Source organism: Carcharodon carcharias, chromosome 28 (assembly GCF_017639515.1).
Source record: "Carcharodon carcharias isolate sCarCar2 chromosome 28, sCarCar2.pri, whole genome shotgun sequence".
Classification (NCBI taxonomy): Eukaryota; Metazoa; Chordata; class Chondrichthyes; order Lamniformes; family Lamnidae; genus Carcharodon; species Carcharodon carcharias.
The window spans coordinates 39039220-39055150 of NC_054494.1; the positions used below are offsets into that span (position 1 = coordinate 39039220).

The 15931-nt window shown below is 42.1% G+C and overlaps 1 protein-coding gene across 7 annotated transcripts in view; it reads right to left on the minus strand.

Annotated features, from left to right (window-relative positions):
- Positions 1 to 15931, minus strand: part of camk2g2 (calcium/calmodulin-dependent protein kinase (CaM kinase) II gamma 2) — a 351948-nt gene that overhangs the window by 20235 nt on the left and 315782 nt on the right. For 3 of the 7 annotated variants that reach the window (XM_041176368.1, XM_041176369.1, XM_041176367.1), the window contains one exon: positions 807 to 890. The exons of the other annotated variants lie outside the window; for them this stretch is intronic. In XM_041176368.1, coding sequence (XP_041032302.1) covers positions 807 to 890 — 84 coding nt within the window. The remainder of the gene's footprint in view (positions 1 to 806; positions 891 to 15931) is intronic. 7 annotated transcript variants of the gene reach the window in all.

Consider the following 15931-nt stretch of genomic DNA (forward strand, 5'->3'; position numbering starts at 1 on the left):
AAATCTGTCAAACTCAGCCTTGAATATATTCAGTGACCCAGCTTCCACAATGCTCTCATCCCAGGAATCAGTCTAGTGAACCATTGCACTCCCTCTAGGGCAAGTATGTCACTCTTTAGGTAAGAAGGCCAAGATAGTTTGGATGCGGTTTCATCAATGCCCGATATAATCCTATTAAGACTTCTTTACCCTTAGACTCAATTCCCTTTATAACCGAAAGCTAAAATATCATTAGCCTTCCTTATAGCTTGCTTTGGTGCATGCTAACTTTCTGTGATTTGTGTACAAGGACACCCCAAAGTCGCTCTGAATCTAAACATTTCCCAGTCTCTCAACATTCAAAAACTATTCTGATTTTTTATTTTTCCTACCAAAATGGATAACTTCACACTCATGGCTTAAGCTAAAATTACTAAACAACATGACTACATGAAATAATTTTTTAAAATGCATCAAGTCATCCTCACACAGCACTGGAACAATTGTGATTAATTGTAAAGCGATGCTTATATTAAGCCAATAGCTAAGAGCAGCTTCAAAAGCAAAAGAGAATTTAAGGAATAATAAACAAATGCAAATAAAAAGTTGACAATCAGCATTTTCTTCAGCACAGTGAAATGATTTTTAAAAATGTGCAGTAAATCAATATGGAAATACACTATATGCTGTGCTTGTTAATTTTTTTTTAATGTAAGCATTAAGTGCGGAGAAAACAAAGATTCAGTATTTTTCACTCTACCTAATCTCTAGCGAATATAGGCAATGAGACTGAGCCACTGCTTAGAAAAACCTTCGACTTCACTTACACTGCGTGGGAGGAGAGGTGGGTGGAAACAGCTCTGAATTATCTGTGTGATTCACTGCACATATGAGCTCCACACTTTCAGTGGCTGAATACATGTGGGGTGGGTGGGAAAAAAAAAACACAAACGTAAAATATGTATATGAATAAAAATATACACACACACACACTCACAGAAACACACACACACAGAAACACTTAGAGAAACACACACATACACACACACAAACAGGAACATTCACAGAAACAAACACAAACAGCAAACAAGCATGACTTAAGCAAATAAAACATAACACTGAAATACCATATATAACTTCAAACAAGCTGAAAGGATTTGTGCTGAGAGAGCCTCCTCTGTAACACTGTTAATTCTTCCCCTGAATTGTTAATTGGCTGGGATTGTAGCGCCAGAACATTTCAGCAAAGACAGATGAGAACACATGTCCTGTGCATTACTGAGCTTTGGTCAGGATCGGAGTGTGTGAGTTGCTCACGCTGATCCAAACGACCCCTGTGCCAGCACCCCACTCCTGAGCCACGGGTTTTACAGTTGCCGACCAACCAAGACTGTCCAAGAATCTCCATGGCAATGATCAAAACCGGGAGGCAAAATAAAAGGACAACAAAAAGGAAAAAAAAACAGCCAATTTTATTTAGGTGGGGAAAAGGCCACTTGATTGAATAATTTTTGATGTCTCAATTGGATGACGGAGAGTTTATTCACTCTCCGATTGCCAGGGAAGGGTGCTCTGCTAGGATTGGCATGTTGGGAGACCAATGGGGGGGAACCTGGGGATGCGGCTATTGGAGGTAAGCGATCACAGAATCTCAGTGCAGAAGGAGGCTATTCGGCCCATCGTGTCTACACCGGCTCTCTGAACGAGCAATTCACGGAGCCATTCTTCTGCCTTCTCCCTGTAACCCTTCACACGTTTCCTTTCCGGAAAGCAAGTGACAATACTTTGGGAAATGTGTCCAACAACAAACTGGAAACCCTAAAGTGAATGGATGGGTAAAATAAACACAGGTCTACAGTAGTTAAGAATTGATTCAAATGGAGAGGAGGGTGGGGGAAAGAGAGGGGCCTGGGTGCCCTCTCTCATGACTTCATTTTCCTTTCCTTCGAGTGCTCACGCACTCCTCTGCCCAAACTTGGCTTGGCTGTGGTCAGGTTGATGTGGACAACTACAAGCTCAAATGTGTATTCTACCATTGCACAGTGGCCAATTTTGCAAACTGTTGATTTGAAACTGATCAGTTGACGCTGTCATGAGAAGCCGGTTACAGCCACAAATTACTTACAGGCATATTGAACTTTTTAAGGAAGACATGTGTGTTTTTAAAGAAATACAAGCAAGGACACTGAGCAAAAGATGGCTAATAATGTAAAGTGACTACGTTCTGGAAAATTCCTTTGTGGACTACACTGACATACCTATCCCAAGAGAACATGGAATGTCGCACCTGAAAAGGTGTCATGACCTTCTCCAAGCAGAGACACTTAAAAGGAGAGATAGGAAAGATGCAAAAGACTGAACTTTAATCTGCTGTGGTTGCAGAGACAAATGACTGATTTGCATGTCTCGGCAGTCACCCAAAAATCCATCTCCTGTTGATTTATATTTCAGAATTAGTTCTGAGCTGAATGCAAGATGACCATTTCCCCTCATGAGAATACACAGGGACAAATCAGTTGAAAAGCAGTGTGTACTGGTGTACTGTGTGTGACAGCAAGCAGAAGAACAAGGCTCAACCCCCCTGCAGTTTGCAGGCAAAAGGATCTCTCTGTTGCTGGAGGCAAAGTTCAGCAGAAGCCACAATCTAAAGGAAATAGGACAGCCTTTCAGTCACCCTGTAGAACCAAGTGTCTCCGAACCAACTGCGAAACTGCCAAAGTCAGCACTACTGGCATTACCCAACTTAATGCTTGCAACGTCATTTATAGCTCATGGACAAGTCATGACAAATCATGGACAAAGTAATTCATATTTTTAAAAAATTGGACTCAATTTCTCATTTCTGATCTGTCCGTATGTATGTTGCGTTTTTATTATTTTTCTTGGCTTTTAGTAACTAATAAGCTTACTCTTTCTTTGTCTCAAGACAGCCTGGTTAAATTGGCTCTTTCAACAAAATAAATACATTTGGACTGCGAAAAGAGATCCCTTTTAAATTAACCTTGTTGCGAGCAACCAAGATGGTTGAATAAAGAAATAGAGCCAGTTCGTTCCTCCTCACCTGGGAGCATAACAAAGTCGGGGTCCTGTTGAGGAAGGTAACACACTGGGGGACCTTGCCTGGGGACTGGTCGTAACAATGCCTGCGTCGTGATGTTGCAAGTTACCAATAAAACATTTAGTGCTTCAGCAGTCAGTGTTTATGAGTGTTGGATGTTTCTGCGAAGGAAGGCTTATTGGAAACCACAACAACTTGTACTTATAAATCTTTAATGTAGTAAAATGATCCAGGGTGCTACACAGGAGCATAATCAGGCAAACTCCACCAATGAACCACATGATGGGATATAAGATTTAATATCCAACCTCAGGAAGGGACTGCTACAGCAGAGTGAAAATGTCAGTTCCTAACACTAGTTAATCTTTGGTCACCATGACCAATCAGATTTGCCTGAGTTAAGTGGTGTCAGTGACAGGGGAACTGAAAGGGTCAATGATCCTAATGATAAGAGGTTCTGAATTTAAGTAACAAAGTAGCTAGGATAACTGACTTCATCTCAATTGATCTTTATAAGTCTCAAGACAATTGCTAGTCTTGGTGACTCATCCAAATTTGTTCTTCAACAGCATCATCAACACTTGGAGGGAAGTAAAAACTCAAATAAGAAACCAATTAAAGATTTGGGCCTTCCCTGGCATCAGAACATTCCAAAGTGCTTCACAGCTGATGGGGTACTTTTGTTTTTAAAAGGGAAAGTAGGCACTTGGATAAGAAATAAGAGTGACAGGAAACAGAGAGTAATGATAAATGGTTGTATTTCAGATTGGAGGAAGTTTGGTACTGGTGTTCCCCAGGGGTCAGTGTTGGAGCCCTTGCTCTTCCCGTTTACAATGACCTAGACTGTGGTGTGCAGGGCATGATTTAAAAATTTGCAGATGATATGAAGATTGGAAACGTTGTCAACTGTGATGAGGATAGTCTTGAACTTCAAAAGGACATAGATATATTGGCGGATTGGGCAGACAAGTGGCAGATGAAGTTCAATGCAGAGAAGTGTGAGGTGATTCATTTTGGCTGGAAGAATATGGTGAGACAGTATAAAATAAAGGAACAGCCTCTAAAGGAGGTGCAGGAACATAGGGATCTTGGTGTATATGTAAGTAGGTCATTGAACATGGCAGGGCATGTTGAGGGAGCAGTTAATAAAGCATATGGTATCTTAAGCTTTATCAATAGGGACATTGAGTACAAGAGTAAGGAGGTCATGCTGAACTTGTATAAGACACTAGTTAGGCCTCATCTGGAGTATTGCATCCAGTACTCCAGATGAGGGCACCATACTTGAGGAAGGATGTGAAGGCATTGGAGAGAGTACAGAAGAGATTCACAAGGATGATTCCAGTGATAAAGAACTATAGCCATGAGGATAGATTGGAGAGGTTGGGACTGTTTTCCTTGGAGAAAAGAAGGCTGAGAGGAGACTTGCTCAAGGTATTCAAGATCCTGAGGGTATGGGCAGGGTAAATAGTGAGAAACTGTTTCCACTCAAGTGAACATCAAGAATTAGAAGGCATAGATTCAAAATAATTGGCAAAAGGAATAAATGTGATGTAAAGAAATATGTTTTCACCCAGAGGATGGTTGGAGGCTGGAACAAACTTCCTGAAAGGGTGGTGGTGGCAGGTTCGATTGAGGTATTCAAAAGGGAATTGGATTGCTACCTGAAAAGAGAGAGTGTGCAAGGTGACGGGATAAGGCAGGAGAGTGGAGCTAGGTGGAATGCTCTTTCAGAGGGCCAGAGCAGACTCGTGGGCCAAATGGCCTCCTTCTGCACTGTTGTGATGTAGGAAAGACCAAGTTGCACACAGCAAGCTCCCACAAACAGTGTTGTAATAATGACCAGATTATCTGTTTGAGGGCATTGGCTGAATGATAAATATTGGCCAGGACACCAGGGGAAACTTCCCTGCTCTTCACTGAATAGTGCTATGGGATCTTTTATGTCCACTCAAGGGAGAGGGAAGGCAATTTAATGTCTCAGTTGAAAGTTGGCACATTTGACAGAGCAGCACTCCCTCAGTGATGGACTGAGTGTGTCAACCTGACTTTTGTGCTTAAGTGATTTCATCAGAGTCTTATCAAACAAAATTTGAAACTTAGCCACAAGGCAATTTCCAGACAAGAGACCAAAAGCTGCAATTAAACGTTGGCTGTCAAGTTCCTCTAAGCTCTGGAACTCACAACCTTTCCAACACAGGGCTAGAGTGCTACTGACTGAGCCTCGACTGCCAAGTGTGATATTTGTGGGTGGTTGGTGTGATATAAGGGCTTGGCATAGAAAGGGTTAACGTGGAATTGGGTACAGTACCAACTACAGTGTGATGTAAAGGAACATATGGGCTGAATCTAGAGGGCAATCTTGTACTGGACAGGGATGTGTGTGGAGGCAAGCATGGAGATGGCTGCTAGCTTTGGCCTTATTCTGTAAATATGTATATAGTTAAAAGCAGTTAATAAACACTTTCTGTTAAAACATCCAAGGCTCAGAGCCTCTTCAGGAGACCTACCGAGCTACACATATCATCTCACAACAGTTGATACTAAGGAGAGCTCTCCTGCTAGCAAACACAAACCTTTTGTTATTGTTCCTTTACCTTGATTAGCTGCTGGCAGTGTCGCTGACTAACTCTCTATGAGGCGATGACCGTTTTCTGCCCTGAGTGTTGGTATAAATGATCTGAGTTTTCTTCCAGACCAACCTGAAGGGCTTTCTGCAGAGCAACAGCGCTTGCAGCACGGGGACAATCTGCTCCACGAGCTGTCGCTGTTCACACTGCCAGTTGGAAACTGGAACATGCTGCAATTTGGACCCACTCCAGTTTTCCGATAGCTGTGTAAACTGGAAGAGGGTTGAAAGAGATACTGGATTGCAGTGAAGGATTGAGCAGGGCTATTTAACTTGAGGGTTCTGTGTGTGCCAAAGGTGAGAATTTCAATCAAGAGATGACAGCAGAAATCAGTTATAATATTTAATCAATGACCAATAACTGTAAACCTTGTTGTTGGATAGTGAGAATTGGATAATATGAGGAGGAAATGCCCTCAAGGGTTGCGTTAACAATAAGGTTACAAATAGCTTCTTACATAAAGTATGACTCATAGTTTCCCTTGTTATAACTTTTCTTGATATTTATTATTATATGCACTGATCCATAGTTTGCTGAATAAATGTTTCAATTCATACAGCATGAGAGAAATAGGCAGGGGAATGTCTGGAGTCACTGGCAAAACTGAGTGGATATTTTCTGCGATAGGTAGACCATTCTCATGCGATGGGTTTATCTTTGCTCCCCTGCGGAGAAGATTTCCATAGAATCTTAAAGCACAGAAATAGGGCCACTTGGTCCATCATACCCGTGCTAGCTCTTTGAAAGGGATATCCAATTAGTCCCCATTCCCATTGCTCTTTCCTTGTAGGGCCCCTGCAAATTTCTCTTCAAATGCTTGGCTGCCAACAGGCAGTCCCATGGACCCTATTCCAATCCTGCACACACTTGTCTTGCAAAGTAACAGCAGCTTGCATTTATATAACGCCTTTAATATCATAGAACATCACATGGCTCTTCCCAGGGACGTAATCAAACAAATCTTTACACCACTGCACACAAAGGTAGATATGAGGGCAGGTGACTGAAAGAGGGAGGGATGAAGGAATGTCTTAACGAACGTCAGAAGGGTCGAGAGGCTGATAACTTCTCTGTTATCCCCTGTGTAAAACTCTACAGCAGCTGCTTAAGGTTGGATAGTGTATTAAGACATGTTTCTTTTGTTAATCCAGCTGTAATGCTACACAGTAGTTAACAAAGATGAAAGTGCAGTGATGTGTGTAATAGAAAAGAGATAGTCTGTTATTACCCCAGGTGTAATGAGAAAAAAAACAGCTGGTTAACACAGAGCAGATTGAAATTATAGGAATATTGTAAACAGTGAGGAAATGGCAATTTTTCATCCTGATAAATCTTGAACTGAAGCACAAACTAGGGATGTTTCTGGTATTTTATGGATGGTCATCAGTAGATTTTCAACTTGAACTTGTTTTATCAAAATAGGAACATAATAGGAGCAGGAGGCGGCCATTCAGCCCCTCGAGCTTGCTCTGCCATTCAATAAGATCGTGGCTGATCTGACTGTGGCTTTACTTCCACTTTCCTCTCTGTCCCCCATAACGCTCCACTCCTTTACAGATCAAAAATCTGTATAACTCAGCCTTGAATATATTCAATGACCCAGCCTCACTGCTCTCTGGGTTAGAGGATTCCAAAGATTATTGACTCTAAGAGAGAACACATTCTTCCTTATCTCTATCTTAAATTGTAGATGCCTTATTTTGAAACTGTGTCCCCTAATTCTAGATTCCCCCATGATGGGAAACATCCCCTCAGCACCCACCCTGTCAAGCCCAGTCAGATTCTTACATGTTTCAATAAGATCACCTCTCATTCTTCTAAACTCCAATGAGCATAGGCCCAACCTGATCAATCTTTCCTTGTAAGACAATCCCTTCACCCTAGGAATCAGCAAAGTGAAGCTTCTCTGAACTGCGTCCAGAAATGATTTGCCATGTGATCACAAGTGGTTGCCTCCACTTCACTCGGAATGCAGCTCCTTACCCTTTGGAATAATAATTTATTTCTGACCTAAGTTTCTCTACTGTGACGAATTGAAAGCTGCATCTGTTGTTGAAAGGCCTTTGTTAGGGTTCCAGTTAAAACAGGCAACCAGAGCTAACAGCTAGTAGTACATCAGCAGTTGGGAAAAGTATAACCAGCAGATTATTAGCTCTGTATGACCTGTTTAATCAAAAGGCACAAAGGATTTCCGATTTTCATACACCATCTCCAAGCTTTGCCCTGGGAGACTTTGGCCTCCTGCTTCTAAAAGAAAAATATTTCATGCTAAAGCAGCTCACCCGATGCCAATTTTTCCTCTGTATCACTATCCTAAACCGAAAGCATTTTATTCTTCAAATGTGGCTGTGGTTCAGTTGAGCCTTTAATTTCGAGGTTGTAGGTTCAAAAGATCACACTGAGATATCAGTGCAACACTGAGGGAGTTTTAAAAAAAATTTTCATGGAATGTGGGTATCACTGCCAAGGCCAGCATTTGTTGCCCATCCGCTGAGTGGCTTGCTAGGCCAGTTAAGAGTCAACCACATTGCTGTGCATCTGGAGCCACACATAGGCCAGACCAGGTAAGGATGGCAGATTTCCTACCCTAAAGGACATTAGTGATAGCTTCATGGTCAGCATCATTAAGACTAGTTTTATGTTCCAGATTATTAATTGAATTTAAATTCCACCAGCTGCCATGGTGGGATTTGAACCTGTGTCCCCACAGCATTAGCTTGGGGCTCTGGATTACTAGCCCAGTGACATTACCACCACACCACCACCTCCCTCCAGATGCAGCATTGTTGGATGAGAAAATAAACTGAGGCACTACATATGGAGGAGGACAAGGACATTTTGCAGTGACCAGGCCAACATTCAACCCTCCAGCAACACTACCAAGGTAGAATAACTCGTCATTCATCTCATTTACTGTTTGTGGGATCATGCTGTGCATACATTGAGGCACCTTGAGGTTGTGAAAGGCGCTATATAAATGCACTATATAGCCTGTCTAAATTGTCAGTTCAAAATGCTCAGAGCTATGAATGTCCTAACAACATAACACGTCTTTATATAATTGCAAATTCTTTAATTAGCAAAAAACTGCACAAATCGCTCTCCCATTAAATAACGTACTGTAATTAAATAACGTACTGTAATTAACATTTGATAAAAAGTTAACTACAAAGAAAGAACCTACAATAATAGGGAGGTTAATGAGATAGATAGATTGTGTTAAAATCATCTGACCTTCAAATGACCTGTGGGATATGTGATATCTGGGTGAACACAATGCACTTGTTTCAAATGCCCCTCAGCCATTCTATTACAGGTGCTAAGCTATGTAGTTGAAATGAGTTCTGCTCCAAATTACCAGGGGGAGGGTGGGGGGGAAGAAATTTTTGACAAATATACAAAGCATTTCTTCACTTGCAACCCACCCTGTAACTTCGTATTGGGCTGCAGTGATATGCAGTAATATCCTGTCCTGTTGTCTCCACCTTCGATGGAATGCAGCTCCGACTGCTGGGATAAGGCAGTGCAGTCTCGATCAAGTGGCTATCAGCACCATTTTTGGAGCAATGCAATTGAACAGGATAGAACTCCGTCTGGATAGGCATGTCTGCTCAATAATATTCCAAAGTTCTGTGGGAGGCAAAAATGTGGCAGAGAACTAGGGACAGGAAATTCATGGGCATCCCTTTCCAAAGCTGCATCGGCCAAGAAATTAAAAACCAGTTAGTCTTCCAGTGTCACCTTCTCCTGGAGTTAGTTAGGATTAACCAATTATATTTTTTCTAAAGGCACTTCAGCGAGTCAGTGTTCATTCAACTCTGGCCGCTTGTGCATTCTCCACTTCCTTCCTTCACCCCAACATTGGCAGCCACACCTTCAGCAGTCTTGGGCCTCAGGCTCTGGAATTCCTTCCCTAAACCTCTCTGCCTCCACCTCCTCTCCTCTCCTCTCCGCCTCCACCTTTGCTCCTCTCCTCTCCGCCTCCACCTCCTCTCCCTCCTTCTTTAAGAGCCTCCTTAAAATCTACCTCTTTGAATAAGGGATGGCCAATAAATGCTGCCCCAGCCAGTGACATCCACACCCCATGAACAAAACGCTTTTGACCAAGTCCTAACATCTCCATCGTTGACTCAGTGTCAATATTTGTCTGATTATGCTCCCATGAGTCACCTTGGGAAGTTTTGCAACATGAAAAAGTACCATATAGATGCAACTTGTTGTTGTAGTGGCCCATTTGTGCAGTGCTGTGACCTGAGGCAGTGCCTGGGTGGTTTCCAGTACTGACAGCGTCGACCACACCCGCCCCCCCCACACCAGGGATTGGAGTGGGTGCATGATGTCAGAGACAACGATAATTACTTCCTCACCTAACTAAGTAACTTTGGGTATTTGGGAAAGTGAAATTTGTTGCAGGGCAGATGAACAGCAAGATGCTGCAAATGTTAAAAATGTGAAACACAAACAGAAAAAAGCTTGAAAATACACATCTGGATGAGCTAACATTGTTAACTTGTCAAGAGCAATTAGGGATAGGTAACAAATGCTGGTCATATGGTCTGTTTCTGTGCTCTATACATATAATCTTACAGGGGTCAGGTGATGAACATTAACTTTGCTTTTCCCTTCATGGCTATTGACAAGTCTGTGTATTTCAGTTATTTGTTCTTGTTTTTCAAGGATAACAGCACAAGGTTGGAAGAAAAGACATGGGTAGCTTAACCACTGGAAGGTTTTTATAACATTACTAACATGAAGGACAGGGAAATGTGGTGATATTATCCCCTTGTACTTCTGGAGAGAGTCCATAAGGGGAACAACTGAATAAGAGGCAAAATATGTTGTTGGATTGGAAACTGGAAGGCAGCCTTTAGTGAAAGCTGTTCAGCTAGAAACTAGAAGGAGGTCGTGATTGGAGTATCTACATCACATGGCTCACCACCACCTTCTCAAGGGCAATTAGGGTTGGGCAACAAATGCTGGCCTAGGCAGCAACACCCATATCCCATGAAAGAATAATTAAAAACTCAGGGAATTGTCTGCGGACCCTTGCTATTTATCAACACATGATTTTGGCAACAATATCGTCAGTAATATCTGCATTTTGCAGATGATACCAAAATAGGGGATCAAGTGCATCAGAAAGACGAGTGCCACCAGTTTCAAAAAGGATAAACATATCTTCTGATTGAATAGACTAGTGTGTGAAATTATCACTACAGGAGCATGGGACCAAAACAGGACAGGTGCATTAAATGTGGCAATGCTGTAGGTGTTAATCATGAGAAGATTTAGCGTTTCTAATGGATAAATCTATCAAACTGCACTGACACTAGGGTAGAATGAAGTTGACAAATTATGCTTCATTAGCAGAGAGCTGGAGTGTAAATCAATGAGTTTGCTTTGTTGATGCAAAGGGCATTGGTCGATTTTGATCTAACATACCATATGCAGTTCTGATCAGTAATCACATGCAGGATATTGCTGCTCTGGAAGGAGCGCAGTCAATCTATAAAGCAATCCCTAGTATCAGCAATTTAAGTCATGGGGACTGCGAAAGAAATTGGGCCTACTTTCATTGCAAAAGAGATTTTGAGGCAGCCATTTGGGCCAAATTATGCTGTAAATTCTATGAATTTGATGTAATCTAAAATCCATCAAGAACACGTGTTGAGAAAGTGATACTTCCTATTCTATCTCTGTGAATGTCTTTTGTGACAAACCATTTATTTGTCATATCAAAGTTGAATTGCTGAACTTGCAAAGCCTTCTACTGTAATATCTCTACACTATTGCATTAAATATGGACTCCCCAGTTTTTGGGTAACAACAAATTCGAAATTAGGGTTGCGAGAGAGAGGGAAGAGGAGTGATCCACTGCAGTGCAGTTGAAGGAATGTATGTTATTTTACTTTTGCCTCTGTTGACAGCATCTCCCTCCGTAGAGCACATCACATCACTGCACAGGCCAGGATAAAGAGGCAGCTGACTCTCAGGCTCCTGTTATTGCTGTTCTGTAAAATTGTCACTAGAAAGTGCACAAGAGAAGCTGGCTGGGCAATCGTAATGCACAAACCTGCAAGTACATGCTCCTTAGCAACAGTGGCGATCTTGGGTAGCTATTAGCTTTGCAGGTGGGAAAGATAGCACACATTTGTAGCTTTGAAGGCTTATTAAAATAAAAGCAACCAAACTAACCGGTTTGTTAATGTACTTTCTTATCTAAAACAAACTACACACCTTTGTAAGTTTTACCATTGACCACACACGTTTACAAAGCTTTAAGTTTGCATTAGGGTTGCAAAGTCCAAGTGAAAAATCTTAAAGGTCAACTGACAAAAGCCTTCGATTTTGATCCTATTTCCCAACTTTGCATGCAAAACCTGCACCCAGGGAGGAGTACCACTTCACTCGACATCACACAACACACTGGAGGGCAGCAAACAGGGACGATTGCTACTGACTTACTGGGTGTCACCTCAGGGGGATGATCAGTGTGAGCTGACTCAGCCGAGCGCAAGGCAGTGGACTGACTCTTTGTAACACCGTTACTGCCAACATCGAGTGCACGTGCTGGCATTCATTACACAGCAGCATTGTGGAGAATAAACAGCCATTATAAAAGGGACACAGAAGACACAGAAATAAAATGGTACCAAAAAAACAATTCTTTTAAGGAACATGTAAAAATAGGTGTGGGGAGGAAGAAAATCAATAGATGGTTTTACTTTTGTTCCATTTGAATTAATCAACTGAAGCAGTTATTTTCATATTATCGTTATCTAATAAACCAAATAAACAACACACACACAAACACGTGCACAGGTGCGTGCACAAATGCACACACACGCATGCAAGCACAGACAGACAGACACACACACACACACACACACACAGGAAACATTTCTTAGGCAAGTAGTGGCTAATTCATTAATTGATTGCTAACTACATGTACACTGAGGGGCATGACATTAGTCCCGTGTGAGCTCTCACTCAGCTATACAAATACTTTGATGGGTAACAGTACTGTGCCAGCAACAATCAGTCCTAATTCAAGATGAGCTGGAGGTCAGGCCCTTGCCATTCAGTCTCAGCAATGGCAACAGCTGATAACTCCCTTTCACATTTATTGCACTGTGCATTATGCCTGGTTTATCTGTTTTAAATTTATAGAAATGTACAGAACAAGAAAATGACAGCATTCACAGGATTTAAAGAAACAAATATACACATATATACACACGCGCACATATCTGTAGATCAAGATTTTTGATTGGCTGGCCCTACTCCGGTCTGTGCCTTGTCTTCTTTTGGCTTCTCTTGTTCTACAAGGGGACACCGCAATGCTGGTTGATCATCCTTCTCCATCTCCCTCTGTCCATCCCCCATTCCTCTTCCAATCCCACTGCATTTAACACTCTCACCACCAGATCTTTCCATCTGGGCTTAGGCCTTCCTCTTCTCCTCCTTCCTGGCAATCCCAATTCCATCACTCGACTCAATGCATTTTCCCTTTCTCTCTCCACAACAGACGATCATACCATTTTAATTTCTGCTCAGCTACTTTCTTCCATGGTCCCACAGTCTGCACTGACTGCACCCCCTCAACGTGCATTTGTCCTTTCTTGTTACACCACACGTCCACTCAGCATCCACATCTCATTAGTATCCAGTCGTTATTCCTCTCTCCTGATGCTGTCCACATTTCTGCACTGTATAACAAGGCTGGTCTCACAACCGTCTTCTAGATTCTTCTTTTCAGTTTCCATGATATGTTTCTATCACTTCTTCCAATTGCTCCAACCAGAACTAATTCATTGCTTAACTTCCATTTCCATACTTCCATCTTCTGCCCAGCCCTAGTTGCCCTTGAGGTGGTGGTGGTGAGCTGTCTACTTGAACTTCTGCAGTCCATGTGGTGTAGGTACACCCACAGTGCTATTGGAAAAGGAGTTCCAGGATTTTGACCCAGCAACAGCAAAGGAACGGCAATATAATTCCAAGTCAGGATGATGCGTGGCTTGGAGAGTCACTTGAAGGTGGTGGTGTTCCCATGCATCGGCTGCCCTTGTCCTTCTAGGTGGAAGAAGGTGCTGTCAAAGGAGCCTTCAAAGGTTGATAGGGATGGTCTGTGCCTTGTCATCAGTCACTAAAGTTCACCATTTCACCAAATGGACTGCCCTCATTCTAAGGTTCACATACTCTGATTTCTCAGTGCCTTTGTGCCAAGCTTATTACGACAGGAAATTCATGTGTTAACGGCCCTGGATATTTACCAAAGGGGCAAAGGTCCTGCTAGCTGCAGTCTGCGGAATTGCTACAAACTGTTTGCTTGTCGATGTGTCACTTTTTGGCTGCTGTTACCCAATACAACGCAGAGTTTAAAAAAAATTAATTCTACCTGCTGAATAGCCCATCTTCAGACAAATAACTAAGAACTCTGTATTAGATGGGTGCAAACTCAACTACTTCCAGGTCTGTTTGCAAGCTGACAATGAATGAACTTTATAAATTCCATGAAAAGGACAACATTGCTGAATATTCCTCTGGATGTGAAAGTGTATATGAGACAGCCATTGGTGCATTAGAAGGTAGATATCCAAGTGCAGGGTTCAAAAGTGGTGTGCTAGCATAGTGGTAATGTTACTGGACTAGTCACCCAGAGGCCTTGACTAATGCTCTGGAAAGATGAGTTCAAATCCCACCATGGCCGCTGGGGGAATTTAAATTAATTAATAAATCTGGAATAAAAATACTGGTCTCATTAATGAATATGACCAGATTGTTGTAAAAACCCATCTGGTTCACTCATGCCCTTCAGGGGGGAAACCTGCAGACTCCAGACCCACAGCTATGCAGTTATCTCTTAAATGCCCTCTGAAATGGCCTAGCAACCAGCTAAATGGAAAAACACTGTGGGTGTATCTACATACACCACATGGGCTGCAGGGGGGTCACAGGCAGTTCTCCAGCAACTTCACGGGCAATTAGGGATGGGCATCAAATGCTGGTCTTGCCAGCAATGATCACATTTCAAGAACAAACCTAAAAGAAGCACAAGAATAAAGTTGTCTGCTGATCAGATGAAACCCAAGATTGGCTCATTATTTATAATTACATTTGTATTATTTCCTTCACATAAAGTTTAGCCAATCATACAGCATAGGAAGAGACCATTTTGCCCATCATTTCATTGCTGGCTCTTTGAAAAAGTTATCCAATTAGGCCCACTTCCCCAGAGCTCTGGTTTTTGGAAGCTATAGCTAACAATATGTCAGGCTGCAGGATGAATTCAATGTCACCGAGGGCCTCACAGGGCGTACAGAGTGTAACAAAATAACTCATTGGCAATATTGAAAGTGATGCAGCATCACGCAGAGCATGTGCAATTTGACATATAACCTCACATGATGCACGTCATGTAATGCAAGTTCTCACGAGGACGTAATGGAAAATCTCACAAGACAGACAGGATGTGCCATGAAATCTCAAATGTAATATAAGACCTCATAGCAAAAATGGGATATGATGCTACATCTCACAGGTCATAAAGGATGGCTAACAGGACCTCACATGCAGACCTGGCTGACACTGGGTCATCTTTGCTAACATTACATGTAAATTTACTCTCTTCCATTTCCCTCACTGCAAGATGTTGCACCAAGAATTGCCTTTACCAGAAGCATTCAATGTTTATTAAAAAAGAAACCCTTACCAATACGTCACTTACACATGTACAACACGGTGAGGTGTAGAATAATACCTTAGTCTAATATTTTTCCTTGCATCATTTTTCAGAATGCTGGTTTTTTTGTCATAGTCCGTATAAGCTATTTCTAAATTACCCTATGGTGAGTGCATAACACACTCATCATGCTTTATTACTCACTCTATTCGGAATAGTGGCTAGGTCTCTCTGGACAAGTACCAGTTGTCAGATTTGGAGACTGCAGCAGCATTAAAGGAACAGGCTAATTATGAAAAATTCATTTTCCTTCATCCACTTCCTCTTGATTTATTTCTCTAAATCTTCCAGGTCTTGTCCAAGGGGGTAGATCCTGTCCTAAGATGGAGTCGTTCTTGCTCTGTGATAAGGGTTCTGCTATTGAAGGATCTAAGGGGGAAGGTTCATGCTCCATTTAAAGGCTGTCTCACAGAATCAGGGAGGGCACTGATGCAAGAAACTCTCCCCTCTCACTTGTATTCCAATTTACTCTCAATTCTACCTGAAATCCACCAACACGTCCTGCTTAATACAAGGTTCTAC